The 22270-nt window shown below is 41.0% G+C and overlaps 1 protein-coding gene across 7 annotated transcripts in view; it reads right to left on the bottom strand.

Annotated features, from left to right (window-relative positions):
• PTPRG (protein tyrosine phosphatase receptor type G) overlaps positions 1 to 22270 on the bottom strand; it is a 610647-nt gene that overhangs the window by 127766 nt on the left and 460611 nt on the right. For all 7 annotated transcript variants that reach the window (XM_037903818.2, XM_037903817.2, XM_037903820.2 and 4 more), the window contains exons 7-8: positions 19965 to 20122; positions 15346 to 15538 (exon numbers count right to left, since the gene is read on the bottom strand). In XM_037903818.2, the coding sequence (XP_037759746.1) occupies positions 15346 to 15538; positions 19965 to 20122 (351 nt within the window). The remainder of the gene's footprint in view (positions 1 to 15345; positions 15539 to 19964; positions 20123 to 22270) is intronic.

Raw genomic sequence — 22270 nt, 5'->3', positions numbered from 1 at the left:
AGGACAGGGCACTGATTCAGAGCAATCTGTATCACCTGGTAAGCTGGGCTCAAGCAAATATGTGTTTTAATATGGCTAAATGTAAATGAATATATCTAGGAACAAAGAATGAAGGCCACACTCACAGAATGGGGGACTCTCTCCTGGGAAGCAGTGACTCTGAAAAAGATTTGGAATCATGGTGGAGAATCAGTTGAACATGAGTTCTTAATCTGATGCTGTGTCAAAAAGGGCTAATGCAATCCTTGGATGCAAAAACAGGGGAACCTCAAGTAAAAGTAGAGCCGTTATTTTACCTCTGTATTTGGCATTGATGCGACCACTACTGGAATACTGTGTCCAGTTCTATCATCCATAATTCAAGAAGGATGTAGATACATTGGAGGGGTTCAGAGAAGAGCCATGAGAATGATTAAAGGATTAGAAAACATGCCTTAGAATGAGAGACTCAAACTGCTCAATCTATTTAGCATAACAAAGAGAAACGGTGATTTGATCATAGTTTATAAGTATCTACCTGGGGAACAAATATTTAATAATAGGCTCATCAGTCCAGGGGAGAAAAGTATAATGCAATCCCATGACTGGAAGTTGAAGCTAGACAAATTCAGACTGGAATAAGGTATACATTTTTAACAGTAAAAAAAGTAATTAACCATTGGAACAATCACAATGATCCCTTTTGGCCTTCAAACCTATGAATCTGACTATATACACGCACAAGCTATACTAAAAGATGTATATGCATACAGAGATAGATAAGTAGTCTTATACACACACACACACACACACACTCATACTTGCGACCTATTTAAAAATCTCACAGCATGTGGAGGATACTTCCTGTTCCAACTTTCAAATGACGGCGGAGGAGTGGGGGAGTAAGGAGTCTGTGCCAGCCTACCCTTGGAAGAACCCTACTCAGAACTAGAAGGACTGTGGGCCAAAAGTGTAGTCAGAGTAGAAGGCCAGCAGGCTGTCTCTTAAACTTTTGCCCTCCCGTCAGCAAGACACACCAGATACGTGTCTGGTGAGGACAGAGCTGGATTAAGGCATAGGCACTTCTGATCCATGCCTAGGGTACTGCTTCTTAGAGTCACATGAATACACCAGGATTTCTACTTGCTTTTATATGCAAATCTCTGGTCTGCAGTGAGAGAAAAAGCTTGAAAATGCAGCAGACCCAGCCCACCCATCTACCCCAGCAAACTCACTGAAGTAAATATTGAGGAAAGGGAGGGAAGGTTGGAGGGGGCCTGCTGCTGTTGCGGCCTCTGGAGGGAAAATACACCCCTGTTTGTCCTCAAACAGAATAGAGTTCCTTCTGCCACTCCGAGGGGAAATAGGGAATCCAGGCTGCTGCCCCTGCCTCTCTGGGCAGGGAGGGGGATCCCTCTGCAACCCACACTCTAAGTAAGGAGCAAAGCCCCAGGGTCTGTGTCTTGGGGTGGCTAGAGCCATGGTTTGCCTTAATCCAGTTCTGGGTGGGGGAGCCCCAGATCTGTAGCAAGAAAGTGAGGCCCTGCTCAGCCCTGCTCTTCTCCCTGCTGAGGAGGAAATCGTGTGCACGGATAGGGCTGCAAAGGAAAAGTGTTCCCATGCCGCACTAGGGAGAGGGAGCTACTTGGGCAGCAGTGGGTGTGAGGAGACCAGCAGAGGAGTAACAGCTACGTCACTGTGGGTCTCTCTTCTCCTTCCCTCCCCAGAGGGCTGGGAAAGGGCAGGGGGCTGCCAAGCTATCTGGGAGCCGGAGGGATGGTTCTTTTCCTCTCTCCCTGGTGTCGGGGAGGAGGGGAGCGGCTGGTCAGCAGGACAGAGCAGCTGTTGTTGTCATGGCAGAACAGCAGACTGAGGTATCAGAACGTTTGTTCTGGCTGATTTCTGACAGGCCTGATAACAAAATTATTGATGTTTGTGCTATCCGACCAACAGTTCCAACTAGGGCTGTCAATCGATTAAAAAAATGAATAGCGATTAATCGTGCTGTTAAACAATAATAGAATGCCATTTATTTAAATATTTTTGGGTGTTTTCTACATTTTCAAATTTACTGAGTTCAATTACAACACAGAATACAATGCTCATTTTATGTTTATTTTTATTACAAATATTTGCACTGTAAAAAACAAAAGAAATAGTATTTTTCACTTCACCTCATACAAGTACTGTAGTGCAATCTCTTTATCATGAAAGTTGAATTTACAAATGAAGAATTATGTACATAAAACCCTGCATTCAAAAATAAAACAATGTAAAACTTTAGAGCCTACAAGTCCACTCAGTCCTACTTCAGTCAATCAGTCAGGCAAACAAGTTGGGTTACAATTTGCAGGAGATAATGCTGCCTGCTTCTTGTTTACAATGTCACCTCAAAGTGAGAACAGGTGTTCGCATGGCATTGTTGTAGCTGGTGTCACAAGATATTTACATGCCAGATGCACTAAAGATTCATATGTTCCTTCATGCTTCAACTACCATTCCTGAGGACGTGCATCCTTGCTGATGAAGGATTCTGCTCGATAACAATCCAAAGCAGGGCAGACCGACGCATTTTCATTTTCATCATCTGAGTCAGATGCCACCAGCTGAAGGCTGATTTTCTTTTTTTGTGGTTTGGGTTCTGTAGTTTCTGCATCAGTGTGTTGCTCTTTTAAGACTCTGAAAGCATGATCCACACCTTGTCCCTCTCAGATTTTGGACAGCACTTCAGATTCTTGAATCCTGGGTTGAGTGCTGTGGCTATTTTTAGAAATCTCACATTGGTACCTTCTTTGCGTTTTGTCAAATCTGCTGTGAAAGTGTTCTTAAAGGGAACATCTGCTGGGTCATCATCTGAGACTGCTATAACATGAAATATATGGAAGAATGGGGGTAAAACAGAACAGGAGACATACAATTCTCCCCCAAGGAGTTCAGTCACAAATTTAATTAACGCATTATTTTTTTAACGAGCGTCATCAGCATGGACGCATGTCCTCTGGAATAGTGGCCGAAGCATGAAGGGACATACGAATGTTTAGCATATCTGGCACGTAAATACCTAGCAACGCCAGCTACAAAAGTGCCATGCGAACGTCTGTGCTCATTTTCAGGTGACATTGTAAATAAGAAGCAGGCAGCAGTATCTCCCATAAATGTAAAAAAAAACTTGTTTGTCTTAGCAATTGGCTGAACAAAAAGTAGGACTGAGTGGACTTGTAGGCTGTAAAGTTTTACATTGTTTGTTTTTGAGTGCAGATATGTAACAAAAAAACTACATTTGTAAGTTGCACTTTCACAATAAAGAGATTGCACTACAGTACTTGTATGAGGTGAATTAAAAATACGATTTATTTTGTTTATCATTTTTACAGTGCAATTATTTGTGATAAAAAATAATGACATAAAGTGAGCCCTGTACACGTTGTATTCTGTGTTCTAATATAAATCAATATATTTGAAAATGTAGAAAAACATCCAAAATATTTAATACATTTCAATTGGTATTCTATTGTTTACCAGTGTGATTAATTGTGATTAATTTTTTTTATCATGATTACTTTTTTTGAGTTAATCGCACTAGTTAACTGCAATTAATCGACAGTCTTAGTTTTAACCTGTCGCTCTGACCAGGAGAAACATGTCTGCAAACAATACAGAAATCAAGCACATTTTAAAGACTAACCAGGAAGTGGGCAAATATGAAACCTGCATATTCTGTCTCCTAACAACCCCTTCCTCCAACTTTAAATAACCCATGCAATGTATCAGAATGATTCACTCTAAGTAAAACACACTGCAAACACAAAATCCACACACCCTGCATGTATTGAACGGACAGTATCATAGCAATGGAAGTAATAAAGGGCCAGATTCTGCTTCCTTGCATTGGCATCACTCAGGAGTAACTCAACAGAAATACTGTAGTATATAACTGGGGTTAGACCAGAATGAGACCCATAGAAAACACCACCATGCTTTTTGCTATCTGATTCATTCTCTGTCCTGGAATGGTGCGTTGCCTACACTAAGGAAAAGAGACAGGTTATGAGGATCATACATAGAGGAAACACAGGCTTTAATACACGGAAGAGCTCTAAGAGGCAGATTTACAACATCCCTGCCACTTTTCTTTTACTGAATGTCTGTAACACTCAGCTATGTTTTAAGTTCATGTTGTTAACTGCTGTGATCCTTGTAAGCACCATTATTAATACATAAGAATAATCACTTTTAAAGAGACACACACTTTTATCCTTTACCTTTGCCTGCCCTTTGCTAGCAGGCATCTACAGGCTACAGAGTGCACAGTACTCGCAAATATTTGTGTTGATCTACTTCAATGTACAGGCAGACTGTATCTAGGAGACAGACTATTTATCTTCTCTGCTCTTACCTTTGACTATGCTTCAAACAAACAAGGTTGTTCCTTATGCTTAAGAAGCATGGACAAAACCTTGTGTTGTCTGATGCTCCATGTGAAACAAAGGCATCCCACTGGTGACTGGGTAGGTAAAATGCTCTTACAGAATTTCCCATTTAAGAGGCTTTGGGAAGCCAAGTTTTTGCCCCATCTGCTGATGGCCCATTTCCTGAGGTGAATATTCAACTAGCATCTGGGGTGCAATTTGATTCATTCCTGTGTGGATTTCTTTGTAGTATTTGAGTTTCCATGGCATCACTGCAACAAATCCTATTTTACTGAAAGGCAGAAACTGTGGTGTGTTTTCTCCCCACAAATGTTTCATCTCTCTCTCTCTCACACACACACACACACGGGTTGGTACACTGTAGGCCAAATCCAGCGGGTATCAATCAACACAACTCCCCTGAGCTCAGCACAGTTATGCCAGTCTACACAAGCTGAAGATCTGGACTACAATCTCTGTGTATATATTACACACTACAGATACACATAGCATATACATAGTACAATACATACCTTTAAAATGTATACCTATGTCTACTTAGATCTATGTATTTATATATTTGTACGGTATATTCGGTATATAGCGAAACGGGTGTGATCAAGTGCAGAGACACATACGGCGTCGATGCTGGCACAAAGAAGGATTTTTTTAGAGAAGGGAAATATTTGCAGCATTAACAAGGGTCATCCATTTAAACCTTCTGATGCATGGCAGCCACCTCGCAGGCAACAGTTCGGCCAACTTGTGCATCACACTCTTTTGGAACATGTGGGCACAAGCATAGTGAGACAAGAGTCTATGCACAATATTATGTGCCTGTAGGATGCCCTGTTCAGAATGGCAAATTAGCTCCTCACTTAGCTATTGATCTTTTCATTCAGGGAATGTACCATGACTCCTCTTGGTCTGAACTGTAGGAAACTTTGAGATTAATGATAAATGTTTTCAAGGGCCAAATGGCTGGCCTAGTAGAGGAGTGACCTAGAAAACTAATTCCTAGGGAGCATCACAAGGGGGCTAACTAGCATCATTCTAAAACAGGTGAAGAGGAATGCGTGTGTGCGTGATGTCAGTGCAGCTGTAAAATGAAATGTGATGGACAAACCCAGGAACTTACTTAAACTGGCAGAGTAAGTAAGCTTTGACTGGCTGATAGCGAGAGCTCCTAGTTAGGATGGGGTGGCTGCTGGAGGCGTGTGTGAGGAAGAGAGACAGAAATCAGATATCTTTGCATCTCTCCAACCTATCAAATAATAGCAGTTTTTGGAAACCAAGTATGTTAAATGGTAGGAAGTCAGAGACACACATTACAAAGAGCTTTCCGACTCTTTCTGGGAAGCCCCCTGCATAGAACTGAATATAGCCTCCATCACCTGAGCACCTCCTAACACTGCAGTTAGGTAGGGAAAATGATCATCCGAAAGATGGAGTGACTTGCCAAAGATCTCTGTGGCAGAGCCAGAAACAGAGCCCCTGAGCATTAGTCCTGTTAACTGTGGTTTTATCGTGTTTTCTATGAAGGACAGATAAGCCTCGTCTTGCTTCCACCAGAACAGGAGGTATATAATGGAAAACATCTCCTTACTCCTTGTGGAGTACATACAGCGCTCATTAGAATTAATAGGAGCTGTGCATTCATACCACTGAGGATGCAGTATGTACGGTCTTCCATTTTTTAACACTTTATTCATACCACTTTTTAAAAATAATCCTGTCCATGCTCTAATCTCAAGAGCACCAGGCAAAGTTATGGTGCTTCATAAATGTTTATTAACCACTCACTCACTATCCATAGTGGTCACAGCAATGGAAACATCACACTAAACTAACACAAAACTAAGTCAGCAGGACACACCAAACTGGAAGGATATCAAGCAGCTTATTGACAGGTTTCAGAGTAACAGCCGTGTTAGTCTGTATTTGCAAAAAGAAAAGGAGGACTTGTGGCACCTTAGAGACTAAGCAATTTATCTGAGCATAAGCTTTCGTGAGCTACAGCTCACTTCATTGGATGCATACTGTGGAAAATACAGAAGATGTTTTTATACACACAGACCATGAAAAAATGGGTGTTTATCACTACAAAAGGTTTTCTCTCCCCCCACCCCACTCTCCTGCTGGTAGTAGCTTATCTAAAGTGATCACTCTCCTTCCAATGTGTATGATAATCAAGGTGGGCCATTTCCAGCACAAATCCAGGTTTTCTTCCCCTGCCCCCCTCCACAATCCACTCTCCGGTTGGTAATAGCTTATCTAAAGCTATTACCAGCAGGAGCGTGGGGTCGGGGGAGAGAAAACCTTTTGTAGAGATAAACACCCACTTTTTCATGGTCTGTGTGTATAAACACATCTTCTGTATTTTCCACAGTATGCATCCGATGAAGTGAGCTGTAGCTCACGAAAGCTTATGCTCAAATAAATTGGTTAGTCTCCAAGGTGCCACAAGTACTCTTCAAGCAGCTTATAAATTTTTGTAAGAAAAGTGGAGTATCTCCTTTTGAAAAGTGTCAGTTCCTATTCTCACTTTGATCCCTCATCCTTTGTATTCTCTGTGTCTCAGATTTTGGGCTCCTTGGGGGGGCAGGACACGGTTTAACGTGTTTGCATAGTGCACACCTACAGGGCTATATAAATAGTAATACAAGGGCTGAAGAACTGCAATGCAAGATACTGATCAGGAAAAGCATGTCGGGTGGTAATGAGAAGATGCATGGAATTATCAGCTCACTGTCTGACATGACTTAGGAAAATGATTAGAATAGTTTAAATATTGAGATAACTGGGTTTATCTGCAAAGGAAAGGACAAGTAAGAGGTGATGTGGCTAAGGTATATGCAAATGTGAAGGGGCATAACAATGAAGGTGATCCCGCAAAGAAATTTGCAAAAAGAATCTTAAAAACAAAAGGGAATGAACAGAAACTAAGAAAAAACCCTGCCTCTTAGGAAGTTTAAGAAAAACTTTTTTACCCAGAGTGCAATCAGTGGGTGGAACAGATTCTATAAAAGGCAGTAAGATTAGCAGCAACCGTGACCATATGGTAAGTGCACTGAAAATGATTCTTGCTCGTTTGCATTTTCCCTAACTAACGATAAGATGGGAGGAAATAAATAATGTTTTATCATTTTGTTGGTGATTTCAAGTCAAGATGTTTGTAATATATAATTTTAAACCTGTATCTCTCACGTATGCTATGTTTCGGATAAAAGATTAGGTCTCTCAGGGGAGACAGAAATGAGCATTTAGGACTTGTTGCTATACAAGATTCTTTGCTTGCCTCAGACTTTTAATACAACTCCTAAAGAGAAGGAACCTTCCTGCGTGAGCGATTTCTTTGGAGCTGCAGAAAGAAATCAAGGGAACTGCTTGGTTGCCTTGAGGACTACACAAAACACTGGCACTTAAAAAGGAAAAACAAATTATTCTTCTTGTAGCTTTAGTCCCATCCATATGGAGGACTCTATTCCAGTCCGGCTTGAAGCAGTTCCTTGGAAACTCTGCAGCTAATGAAATCCTTTTGTATGACATCCATCCATCTAGCCTGAGGTCTTCCAACCTTTCTCTCACCTTGCACTTCGAACTTTTATACCCTGTTTCCTATATATTCCTTTTATATATATATTTTCTTCTTTTCACATGTGTAAACCATCTAAGCCTGGGTTCCCTCAGCATTTCCATCATTGGTGCCACCTTCACAATTTCCCTAATTTGTTTGTTACGAACATGGTCCATCTTTGTAACTCCAAGTATCCATATCTTAACATTTTCATTTCCACTGTATTGAAGTTCTGCTCCTGTCTATTCCTCAGTGCCAAGCACTCAGAACCACACACAATTGCAGGCCTAATTACCATCTAGTAGACCTTACTTTCCAACAGGATAAGCATTCTCCTATCGCAGATCACTGCTCTCACCTCTCTCCTTTAGTTAATGCCCTTCCTGTCCTGCTTAGGAGTTCACCATTGAGATCACCATTCTCCTGTACTATTGAACTTGAACTTTTGTACCTTTGGTAGAGGCTGGCCACCCAGACTTACAGTCTCATCATCTTCCCACAAGACAGCATCAAATCTACAGACCAGAGACTCCTTTTTATTCCTGACGATTTTCATTCCAAAAGAAAAATAAAGCATAGGGCACAAACACAGGCACTCCTCGATTTTACAACATTCAACTTACGATGAACGGAACTTACCATGTTTCTGAATTGACACCCTGGTTTGACTTACGGCAATTGGTTTCGACTTTATGATGCTCGGTCCCGCAATGGAGTGCACTGCGGTTCTGAGTTACAATGTTTCGACTTATGACACAATTTTCAAGAACCAATTGTGTCGTAAATCCGAGGACTGCCTGTACTGGACAATATAACTGAGACACATTGCTTCGTTCCATTCGGAAATATTACTGTTCATGCCTGAAACTGTCTGCCCCCAAATGACTGCATCTTCATATACTTCTTCCCCTTGCACACCCTCCAGAAAAATTCGTCTTTTTTTGGATTATGCTAATTGAAGCCATGCTCTGATACAGTCCTTCTAAGAGTATGTGATGACATTCAGAAAAAAAGGAAGAACTTCAGTAGGACGCGTTGCTTTCATTTTTGATGTCAGGAGCTGTGAAATAGTGACTCTGCACTACCTTGCTTTGCTTGAGTAGTGCTGTACTTTTGACTCCAAGTCAATATTCGGAGCATTTCCCCAAGTGTGAAACATACAGGAAAACAACAACAAAAAACACATCTTCTAGACAGTTTTAATTACTTGGAGGTTACAATGACTTCCAAACTGAGTGCATCATGATGGATTAACCTGGTGCACTAAATATGAAAAACATTTACATGTGGAATACTAGAGAAATAACCCAGATGTTGACTCAGAGTCAAAAGCCATCAGGTGCTACTGTAGTGAAATTATGACTGCTCATTAGTTAACTAAGTCAAGGATCATAATTAAAGGTGGTATTCTAAGACCAATTCCCACTGATGGCAAACTGCATCATATGGGACTCCAGTGAAGAGCAATCAGACACCTTTGGGGAAGTAATCAAGCATCTGCGAAAGAGAACTCTGATGTCAAGAGCACCTCCCCATGGGATGTTAGTTTCATTGTTGTGAATCTTATAGCTCACCTAATGAGACTGAAAGGTGAAAGGCAAGGCTTTCATAATCAAACTATATATATGTACAAACAATTAAGAGCCCAAATCAGTAGCAGAAATACAGGCAAAGACTTTATTGCAAATCAGTTGCATTTTGAAACCAACTACTTGAGAGGCAGCAACTTCTCCTTAAGTTACACGCCATGTCATGAATTAAGAATGGTCTGTTTTCTTTGTAACAGCTGCACCAACTGTTTGGTGGTATATCTCATTTCAATGGGGCTACTTATGAAAGTAAGGGATTTTCAGGGTTGGAGAGTCGAGCCCGTTGACTGTAAGCTCTTTAGTGAGATGACCCTGTTTATTATTTCACTCTTAAGTGTCATGCTCACTTATTATGCTAATAATCATCACAAATCATCCTACCTCGGCTCATTAAAAACTGAACACAGTAGCGTAATGTGTGATGCTCTTTGACAAACACAGAAATCTGAACTCAGGTGGGCAAGTCAGAAAATAGAGAAACCAATTATTATGGGGAGGTTTTTTGTTTTTAAAGTGCAATTATTAATATTAACGGAGATGGTCCAGTGGTATGAATCTTGCCATCATCATTCTGTTACATGTTATCTGATGAATATTTTTATAATATTTGATAAGTTTCATAACTGGTTAAAGAATATCAATCAAATAATATATTCAATACATTACCCATTTCATTTATTGTTTAGCTAAAATTGTATCTAATATCTGTCCAGCTCTCATTTTTAAGTCTACACATGCAGTCCCCAATCCTGCAAACCCTGACACACATCCATAGCGCTAAACAGGTGAGTAGTCTTATTAAATTCAATGGGATAAATCACCTGAGGGTTTGAAGGATTAGAGCCATAATCCATCACTAATCTGGGATCATCAAAAGGTTATTTTACGTTTTATTACTGGCTGATGCCCCTTAATCAATAAATCATGTTCCAGCTGAGGTTGTTCTGACTGTCATAATTGTACATTTCAGTGACTGGACTGTTACATAAGATTTGTACGCTTTCTTGATGTAGAAGGATCAATTTAAATGTTATTCTCAGGTCAGAGGTGCTGATTCAGCAAGGTACTTAAGCATGTGCCTAACTTTTAAGATAGAGTAGTCCTAAGAAAATTGAATTTCAGGAGGTTCTGCCAATGGAAGGAAATGGGATGAGAGAATCAAAGAAATTCCACTTGCTAAGCACTACGAGTTGCTGCCCTATATGGGAAAACATACATTCAGGGGAACTGGACAAACAAACTGATCTTTCTATTATGTATCTTCATAGTTTATTGGTCATGCCAGCTGGTCACCATTGATCTGATTTGAATGATCTTTGCTATCTAAAGAACAGGAGTTCCAATATTGATGCATGGCATATCCAGAACAGTTCAGGTCAGTTCAGTTTATCAATGGACAGACACATGGCACTGTTAAGTGGGTGATTCTCAAAATTATTCCAAACATCCTGTAAATTTCTGTGCTCCTTTTCCTATAAAATAAAATGGCTTATTAAGTACTATAAATAGTTTTCTAGATTTATAACAGTTCACAGGGTTTTCATGACATAAAAAACTCACATGAACAAAAGCTTAAGATGGCTACTGCCAATCCTACAATATATTACAACATAAGCTATTAAAAAGTCAACATTTCCCACTTAAAACTAACCAATTTATTTGAGCATAAGCTTTCATGAGCTACAGCTCACTTCATCGGATGCTACTCTGAAACCTATGGTAATCTTGGATATTACAATATGTTAGCTGTTGACAAATGTTGGTATTTCAATGACAGCCACTGAATGTAGACGGATGTTACATATGTTAAGGTTTAATATGTTATGTTAACCTTGGAGTCTTATATTTGTATGCTAGACTATCTCTGGCTGTGAAATGTTTTGTGCTGCAGTACTTTTGCATGAATGACACTATATAATGATGCATTGTATTTCCTAGTGGAATAAACAATAGGTTTAGCTTTCACTCAAGTATTGTGACTTCAAGTCATTTTATTTATATGTCAGTAGTTCAGAATGTGCAGTGGACCAGGCATTTCATTCCCCAATTCACCTTCGTCAAGGAAGGGGCCAGGAACATTTGCATTGCTGTATCTCTGGAGCAGATATAACTCGGCCCTGTAGCCTTTGCAGGGATGTGCTACAATCCATTTTATTTTGGTAACACCAGAGCAACCTATTTACTTTTAAGTTTATAAAAATGCACCTGCCGCCATTGTCCCTTGGTACATGTGCAGCTGGAAAAGTTACAACACGTTGACAGAGTCAGTGCAAATAAATTCTCACCAACAGTCAGCCTCCAGAGGAAAAGGCCTAGAGAAAACAATCAATGGTTCTTTTCTCACCTGTGATGGGGTGTCCACTCAACGCAGGAGTGGAAGGGGTTAATGGAGGCCAGATGGTAGACTGAATGCTGAGGGGAAGTCCTAATTAAAGAACAGGCTCACCTGTACAGAAATGGGAGGCGGGAGGGGACTATAGAAAGCCAGGTAGCTGGCTGCAGACAAGGGTTGCAGGGAAGTAAGCTACAGTCACTGCCTGAGTGGAGGGAGTTGGAAGAACGGCAAACCCAGAGGCGGGAGGAAGCCAGATAAGTGGAAGAAGCCCAGGGAAATAGCAGGAAGGGGTAGGATGGTAAAGAGACCTTGGCTGTTTGTTATAGGGTCAGTGGGCTGAAACCCAGTGTAGAGGGCGGGCCTGGGTTCCCCTGTCAGCCACTGGGCAGTGCCACAGGACGTTGGAGATGCCAGACAGAGAGTGGGTCTGGAAAGGCTTTGAATTCCCCGGAAGGGGAAGACCTTAGTGGCTGGCTGGAGGGCCAAGCCACGAAGAGGAGACTGCAGTCCCTGGAGTGAGAGGGGTCGCAGGGTGAGACAGCATGCGGGAAGACACCGCCAGAAGGGGAGTGCAAACCTGGCAGAGCTAATTCCCAGGGCGGCCAGCAGGAGGTGCTGCTAGCAGAGAGTGGACCCCACATAAAGTCCAGCAAAATGGGCCATTAGACAAGTGTAGGTTCCAAAATCAAGGGCCCTCCACTGACAATGCCCTGCCCCCAAATGCCAAGGTGGTCACAACACCTGTGGATGGTCAGTATGCCTGAACTGATCTCAGCTGATACAAGGTTTCTCCATACAGATTTAGGCTCCCGTTCAGCAAAGCACTTACGCCTAACTTTTGAATATGTGAGTAGTTCCATTTGGTTCACTGGAATTACTCACACGTTAAAGTTAGGCACATGCTGAATCAGGGCCTTAGGGTTGGATTTAGCACAGAGAAGTCAGTGGGGATCTTTCCATTGACTTTAATGGGCTTTGATCAATGGCAACACTTCGAATTTCAAGACTAATCCATTGCATAGTATTTGTAACATGCAGCTATAATTGTGGTTTCAGAGTAACAGCCGTGTTAGTCTGTATTTGCAAAAAGAAAAGGAGGACTTGTGGCACCTTAGAGACTAACCAATTTATTTGAGCATAAGCTTTCGTGAGCTACAGCTCATTTCATTGGATGCATTTTATAATTTACAATTGTGGGTCTCAGCTATTTACTTGGGAGGGTTGGGGAGGAGGGAGGAAGGAGCACACAAACAATCTTTTATGATCTTAGAAACAGTCCAGTGAGGCAAGGAATATTCAAACATTCAGCCAAAGCAGTAAAATCTTCTGCAGTATTATACCACATGGTACAGAGGTACCTGAGTTATACTCACAATAAAAGCTAGTCAGTTTTGTCATTTTAACATAATGTAAACTATTAACTTCCATTACTGTCCTGGGTAAATAATACTCGCGCTGTATATATCAGAAGGAATAAATATTGGCATATGATGCTGATAAAACACCGCTTGAAACTTTCAGGCCAGAGCACAGCCTGGATTATTCTGATTGACAATCTCTTCTTCTCACTCCTGATATAAATTACTTGTCCCAAAGCAGCCTTTGATGTGCTTCTCTATGTGAGCAAACACAGCCACAGAATAATAAAGCCCTGAGAGCCCCGCTCTGTCCCAATTCTCTTGGAAAGGTGAGGGCGGCAGCTGAGTGCCAGGAGAGGTATGCTGTCTGTGCCCAGCTAGGCCAAAGTGCCAGCCATGGACGTGCATATTTGAATCCACTCAACTGATGTGGACACAGCGGTAAAATGAAGACAGACACATAGATGGATTTGAAGAGGCAGGTCACAATGTTATTAAACTTTAACACAGGGGAGGGGCACTACACACCTATCACTTATATTCTCCTATATCAGGATATTTAATTACTTCCAGTGTGGGGTTACAGGGCTCCTTACCATATAACCCTTAACTAGTGCCAGGGTTACAGGGCTCCTTACTATATAACCCATATCTCGGAGTAGGCTCTCCTCAGCCTGCCCCCTAAGACTCAGCTCTCTGAGTCCTTGCACCCTCCCTATTCCAAGGAGGACAGAGGGTACAGAAGGGTGGGGACCGTGGCCTGCAAAGGCCACAAAGTCAGACCCTGGCCCGCCAAGACAACAAAGTCAGACCCCATCCCATGAGCTCAAGGCCCATCACCACAATCCCAGATCTTTTTATCTCTGGGAACTGTCCATTTTATTCTCTTAACTGCACTGGAAACCGGCTGCAAGTGGCGACCAATAAACAACTCAACCCCAATATCTCAGTTAAGTAACCCTCTGTGGCTTAAAGGTGCTGCAAGAAAGGCAAAACATTCCCTGGTCTTCTGCCAATTGGTTCATGGGAGAAAAAATTCCTTCCTGACCCCCGAATGGGCAATTAGCTAGACACGGTCAGGATGGATTCCCATTCCTAGTTTGGGTGGGTAGGGTGGAGCTGCTGAAACAGAGCCGAAAGGGGCTCCATGTGGCCCCTGCTCCAGGTTAAATCCTGGAAGCTGGGGAAGGCTGGCCAATCAGCACCCATTCCTCCCCAGCTGGCCAATGGGTGCCAGAGACTCCTGAGGGGAGGAGCTACCTAGGTTCTTAGAGAATGTCTGTCTCCCTCACAGCTGGGACTGTTCCCTTTCACCGCCAACCCCATCAAGTTCCACCATTATTGAGGCAGGTGGGTGCCCAACAGATTATTTAAGAAGTGAGCATTTCTCAAAGGGAATGACTGCAAACACAGATCATCCCCCAGCAGCTCTGCCTAATAAAATCATCCCATAGGAAAAATGGAACATAAACATACAAGAAAAAATCTGAAAGTATTATTTACACCTGCACATTTGCTGAGTGCATCCAGAACAGTCTGACAGCCTGGAATAGCCATGTGGCTCTTTGTGCCAGTGTGGCTCTTAATGCTCTTTTCCAAACTGAGGTCCACCTATCTCCGAGAGCAGCAAACACCAGCTGCTGCTCCACAGGGAGGTGCAACAAACACTGACGAAAGGAGTTACAGAATAACCTCTCCACAAGGGTAGATTCTTCCCAACTGCCATTACCAAGAGGTTGGTTTATGCCCTGAACCTAAAGGTCTTATAGCCCTTCTAAAACTCTTGGCTATTTTTTAAAATCCTTTCTCGAAGATCCAGATTTATCAATATAAATGTCCAATCCTTCTTTGAATCCTTCGAAGCTCTTAGCCTCCTTGTGGCAATGAGTTCCATAGGCTAGTTGAGCATTGTGGGGGAAAATAAAATTCAGTGCCTCATAACTGTATTAAATATAATAAAGTATAACTACAGTGTTTCACTAAGTCTTGCTATATTTCTTTAGTGAACCTCCTGTACTTCTAGTGACAACTAATTGAAAGCCCTATGTAAAAAAAAAACAAATCTGTCATTCAGCAAATGCAGTTAATCCCAATCTACCTTTGGAAGCCTCTGTGCCAAATGGATTTTCTAAGATGTCCATCACATCTTGGCTCCAAGCATCTTTCACAGCAGACTTGGACACCACCCTGTCATTCAGACTCTGCTGCGGTCGGAAGTTATTCCTCAGATACTCCACAGACTTGACATGATCTTGCTGTTCTGTGGTAAATATGGAATAGAACGCCTCCAGCTGAACGTGGCCATCAGGGCAGGGAAGAGAAAAAAGAACATTAATTAGAAAAACAATGTGGTGAAATCCGGGTGGCTGATAAGAATGTAAAATGGCAGGAAGTGCTGATGCCAAGACTGATTTTGAGTCTGACACAGGAAAGAAAACATTTGTTCTTGGACTCCCTTGCCTTCAAGCCTTTAATATGCGCACAGACAACCCCCCCAGCTCCTCCCTCCCTCTCTGCTTATATCATGTTGTTTCTTAATATTATACTGAGAAGTGTTATACACTTATTCATTACATCACAAAATCATTCTTCTGTATATAGTCCCTGTACCTACTTACACTGACATGTCACTGTCAGGCTGCGGTTTTCATTGATAGATTTCAAAACATTTTACAAAGGAAGTCAAAAGCGTCCTCCCCATTTTCCAGATGGGGAAACTGAGGCATAAAGTGACTTGCCCAAGGTCAAACAGCAGGTCAGCATGGAAGCCAGGACTAGAAACAAGATCTCCTGATCCCTTGTCCAGTGTCCTGTCCACTGGGCCACACTGACATCTTCTCTCGCCTGCTTCATTACAAAGGGAGAAACCCCAACCATGCTCCTGGTATTTATTTTGTGTGTCACGTTATTTGGTACATTTAATTCTTTCATATTCTCTCCAAGACAACAGGTTGCTCCTTCCTATGCTGCATGCAGATCCAGGCTATTTTTAACTATAACGTATTAATTTATAAGATATAATTATAGTTTAAAAGTGCATTCTGTTAAGAAAAAGCATAATATTTCCTAGAGAAAAACTACTGGCAGACTAAATTGAAAAGATTCAGTTAACTTGTTTGTTCAGTTGGTTGCTGAGGTCAATCCAGCATTTATTAAACGCTTGTTATCATTCAGATCAAGAATTAGAATTAGTAAGAAAGACTGAGCAGTATAAAGAATCTAATCCTGCTCTCCTTGAAGTCAATGCTTTTGATTTCAGTGGAAGTGGGATCTGGCCCAGAGACTTTAGAGGGACTTGAGTTTCTCTTACAGCTTAATGACAAACCACAGTTTGAAAGCTATACCTGCCTCCTTTTCATTAAGTATATTTACACTAAAAGCTACAGAGAAGGATGTGACAGTTTTGAGACATGAACTAATGACCCAGGGGAAAAAAAACTATTATATTGTCAATCACATCATAGCCTTAGTTGATAGCGTCTCTCTAAAAAAATCAAAGGGAAGCTTAACAGACCTGTCCAGGGTTCCCCACTGGAGTCTGGGGACCCTCTAAAATCATTTAATTTCCCGCACAGATCAATAACCTTGAAGCACCCATTCTGTGCCGCTGTCCAGGCCGCCCATTCTGCTATGCTCTGTGATTTCTAGCTACTCAATTGAAACCTGTAAAATTTCTTCTGATCATTAGGGCAGGACAGAGTTAACTGAACCCATTTCGTTTCAATAGAAAGCATGGCTGGAGCTCGGTGGTGTGTTGGGCCTGCTAATTTGAGACAAAATTTAGAACTCTATCAGTGGGAGCCTCCCAAAGAAAATTAGAAATGAGATTATGGAAGGGATTTGTTATACATCTCTAATCCTGAGTCTGGCAATTTTGGATTAAGGTACGGAACTTGGAACGGAGTATCAACAGAATTCATCTGCCCTCAAATTAATATATCATTGATGATAACTTGGACCTGTACAACCTTTTATATATGAGGAGCTGAAATCACTTTGCAAACAGTGATCCTCACGACTCCCCAGTGGAATACAGAACTATTAACCTCATTACACAAATGGGGAAACTGAGGCAAAGAGAAGTAAGTAACACACACTGAACAGTCCGACACCACAGCTCTGACTGACCCCGTGTTATCTACTTTGTGGGAATGCGGAGAACTTCTATTAGTCAACTGCCCACAGTGATGTCATTTCAGCTCTTTGTTTAATGTGCGTGCCATTGTCCAGTCCATGCCCTTTAAAAAGGTGGGCATAGTATTAATGATCAAGCAGCAACAGTGATAAAAAAATGAAATGTTCCCTCATTGATGCAGGCAACTGAAAGATGCCAGAATGAAATCTGGGGTGAGGGAGGTGCTGAGGCTGGTTATAATTCACATCAAGAACTACAATTTGTTATATTGCAATAAGAAAGACTCAGAGGATCTAATCCTGCTCCCATGGAATTTCTAACCACCACTTATGGGGAAAGCTAGGGGCAACACACATAGGTAGATACAAGGATGAAGAGACTATTACCCTACACTTTTCTTATGAGGGAGGAAGGAAGGGAGAGAAAACACGTGGTTCTTGATAATCGCTCTTGTGCCCTGATTCTTCAAAGACTTATGCACCTGCTTAACTGTAGGCACTGGGAACAGTCTCACTGAACACAATGGGACGACTTGCAGTGTACAAAGTTAAGCTGGTGCATAAGGTCGATGCAGGATCAAGAACTTACATACCAACTGCTCACTCTAAGTTAAGTCTTTACCTTTCTACTTCCATGACATTAACCTGACTTTTTAAACCCTTTAAAAGAACTTTTAAACTATTTTCTTCTGGCAAGCTACCTTGGGGAGGCATAACTGCATTTGAACTGCTGCCGTTTCAAATGCAATTTTAACTTTCCTTTTTACATGCTGATGTATAAAACCAAAGTTGAAATGATTTATTACAAAAATATTATGTAACACAAATTAGCTATTAATTGATCCATCACTGCTGGCAGAACAGAGGAAGTTAAATTTGTGCCCTTCAAGGGAGCGAAAGCTCTAGTTCAAATTAAATAAAGAGCTCTTAAGGCACCGTTCTAGGTAAGGAGGAAAGTGATCTAAAACTCAAAGTCATGTAATTACAAACTATTAAAAACCTGATGTGCACAGTTTTCTAAATGATGGATATATAAATGGCAATTAAAATACTGAACCCATTATAATCACAATAAAATACTCAGAGGTATGTATTATGAGAGATAATGTTATGCTTTGGGTCACTGAATGCACTTAGCTTTTCAATGCATTTGCGGGGTGGCAGGCCTTGTCCTGTTTTCTTGTCTAATTGTAAGGTGAGATGACAGTGATGGAGCATGAAGACTTTGGAAGGATTTTATTGGAATTTCAGCAGAGCTTAAATAATATCACTTTTTCCATGTGGGATTACAGACTGTTTCCTGTGGTTTGTGATAAAGGTAAACTAAGGGAATGGATTACACTGTGCTGCTTTTGAAAAAGGGACAAATAATAATTACAGTATTGGCCAGGTTGGAACCTACATCTCTACGTGTATATCCGTCTTATGCTGCAGGGGGAAATAATACAATTATTCCACATTGCCAGTTAAACCAACATGGAAAGCTTGTCTACACATACAAGATGTACTATTTTATCTATGCCACTGTAGGTACAGCCGTGCAACCCCCTGGTGGAGGTGGGGTATATAGGTATCATCTACACTCATTGCTATATTTGCTTTCTACAAGCTACTCTTAGTATAATACCCTTTTATGAGTGACATCCCTGAATATTTGGATGCTAATATCTAAACCGTATTGTTAAATTTATTTTCCTTATTTTGGGATATTACAGATTATGTACTATATTTATTTTATGACTTTTAAACCAAACTTTGTACTTTTGGATAATTTAAGCATTATTCCCCGATGTATAGACACTCATTCCTTAAGCTGTGTATTAGATCATTTAAACATTTGTCTATGGAGTGTGTATACTGACATATTTACATTCACTTCTAGTTAGATACTTCACTAACTTTTATCGGAATAGCTTATTTTACAACAGCTCTGTTTTCAACAATTGAAGCAAAACAAGAACATTAAAGGAGAATCTGAATTTAACAGGAAGTCTTTCTAAAAACAATGGTTTTAAAATGTCAAACTGTTTTTAATAGTTAAACACTTGACTGCATATATTCATTTGTTATTGTGGGATTCCTCTCAATACAAGTTCCAGTCATTGCCTCAATCTACAATAAGAGATGCTATGTGCTAGCTTTAAAGATTTGTATAAGCACATAATGGCAGCTTCACTATGCTGTAACAACAGTTAAAGATAGCAAATTAATGGTAACATTTCTTTCCTAGTGTAATTACTTCAAAGTACTAAATACGTGTCTGTGTAAAGTTACTTATTTTACTTTCAAAACAAACCTTCAATTTAAAAGAAGAAAAAAGGATTCTATGTAAATATTTAGACGATAGCTTAGCTTTATCTTAAAATAACCAGCACTAGCTAAATCATTAGAAGGAAATTGGGTGTCATGTTGTATTTTCTCCTTAAGTTTGATTGCTCATGTTCAGAATCAATATATATTAAAAAAAAAACCCTCTGATTTTTTGTCAACAGATTTTTTTTTTTGTCCTCTAAATTAAAACACCAGTTTTTGAGTATTAGAGGGCAAATCAAGATAGAGCCATTACTAATGGCATAAGCTTACCTGGTGATAAGAAATAGAAACAGGCCTGCGAAAAACTATCCATTCCACAATCTCGCTACATGGTGGAGTTGTCAGAGAACCTGTATAGCGATAATAACTTCCCAGTGACGTCGGCAGAAGGTCTCTCAGCACAAAGGGATCCAGAAAGGTCTCTTTCTCTGTAGGAAAGAATAACAAATAAAATTATACATATTTTACATGACTTTAAAACAGATATCATGTTCATGGATGGCTTTGAAATACGCATTGCTTACAATGTATTTTGTCATAGTTATAAAATATAAAACCACGTCAGAAAGTTTCTTTAAGAGTTATTTGTTGATTATGAAAAGGACACCTGAAACGTTCATTGATCTTGGGCCAAACATCAGTGTTTCATGTAGCGGGTATAACACAGGTGTGAAACACATTTGTTTTTCCAATTGGTTTCTCTTTTTTTAACCTTAGGAAAGAATATAATACAGTTTTCAGAATGGCAGGACAGTAGAACCCCATTAAATTGCTCTTCAGCTTAGTAGTCCATAAAAGTGCAGACCCAGAAAGCTCTATTGGGGGGTGGAGCCAGCACATGTGACATCATGCTCTCCTTGGCCAGTTAGAGAGCACCACATAAAGTACTGCTCCCACATCAAAACAGTAGCTGCAACACTGAAATAGGCATAGTTACATTACACAGTGTGGCTGAGAATGGGGAACCAGAGCCAGGTTGCCCATCCAGTGTTTCTGTGGAACTGCTGGGGCTCTGGGAACGAAGAGGAAGCAAAGTGTAAGTCTGCAGAATCATCGTCATACAGAGAGCCTTTGGAAATGTTGCCCCACTCTTAAAATGGTCTTTCTTAATGTGGCTCGACTCAGTGCAAGGTAAGTAAGCAGAGCTGCTGGGCAACCATGTTGTTAAGGAACACTGCATATTGCAATTCTTCCTCTGTCTTTTCTTCCAGGCAGGAGAGGACACCGTTGAGGCTGGAGACATCTCCTCCAGGCAAATATAGTGTCCCTGACTTCCAGTGCACTGAGCTGATTCACGGGAGTACATTCAGGTGTGGTTCTCTCTCTTACTGTCCATGGAAGAGGAAAGGAATGAGGTCAGCCTTTCTGAAAACCTTCCCTGTCCTGATCAAACAGGCTTCTCCACAGTCAATCGGTCAGCTTCCATTTCATTCCTGCAGGCCTATCAGAACTCTGAACAGACAGCCTATCCTTCCACCACTTTCCTTCTGAGGAGGATGACTGAACAGCCCTGGTAGTGCATCAAGGTGGGGCCAACATGAGACACTGTTTCCCGGCAGGCCAAAATTACAGAACACGGCACTGGACACATTGTCCCCGTCATGGACCCTTGCTAAACTGCAAACTTCTCTGATTTCAATTGGTCTCCCAACATTTACAGCAAGAATTAATGAGGAAGCTTCTACTGTAATCACATTTTTCTATGTATCATTTAATGTATATATACTTTTAAATTGTACTCTGCACAGACAAAAGATTGGAACTGATAATCTAATATGTCTTTTCTATCCAACTTCTGTGAGCCTAAAAAGGCAGATAGGCAGGTAGCTAGGCAGCTGGGTTTTGCAGGTCTATTGTATAGTCACATAAAACAGATTTCATCATGTGTAATTCACACAGTCAAAAACTGATCTGAAGTCAGTGACATGCAGCGCTGAAAACCTGCATGGTTCATCAAGAACAATATGCAAGAGGTGCATTTTTATTCTTTGTGGAATTCAGTTGTTTCAGGACCTCTTGTTCTCACACTTCACGGACATAGCTTGGAGCAAAACTGACATAACTTCATCTTGAAATCCAAACAAATATATTGTACAAATTCTGATTAATTAACAGCTGCAGTTTTGTAACATTTAAATTTGGGAGAACGCACCATAAAAGAAGGAAACAGCTGCAGGCTAGATGGCCTCTCCACTGTTCCTTTGCAGTTATCCCCTGCAGTCTGCATGACTAATGAGCTGAACCTCCCACTATGTCTATGGAAAAGGGACCAGTAAGGTGCTTAATAAGTGCTTTATGCCTGTGGGCTATCCCAACAATGGAATTCTCCTTTACAGAGAAAGTGTCTGTCTTCCTTCCTCACTTTCTCTGTACGGCTTTATCTTCTCCGGACTTTAAACAAAAGTCCATATTAAGACTGATCCACAATTGTGTTTATCTAGCCTCCTCAGAGCTAATGAGCTACCCCACTTCTCCTGGCTGGTGGGGTTTCTCATGGTTTAATTGACTGCAAGGAGATTGGTAGATCTGCTGAAATATGCCCTAACTTAGAACAGAGAAAGGCAGGATTGAAAAGC

This window comes from Chelonia mydas, chromosome 7 (assembly GCF_015237465.2).
Source record: "Chelonia mydas isolate rCheMyd1 chromosome 7, rCheMyd1.pri.v2, whole genome shotgun sequence".
In the NCBI taxonomy this organism is placed as follows: domain Eukaryota; kingdom Metazoa; phylum Chordata; order Testudines; family Cheloniidae; genus Chelonia; species Chelonia mydas.
The sequence above is the reverse complement of the archived record's forward strand: the minus strand, read 5'-3'. Positions and strand labels throughout refer to the sequence as shown.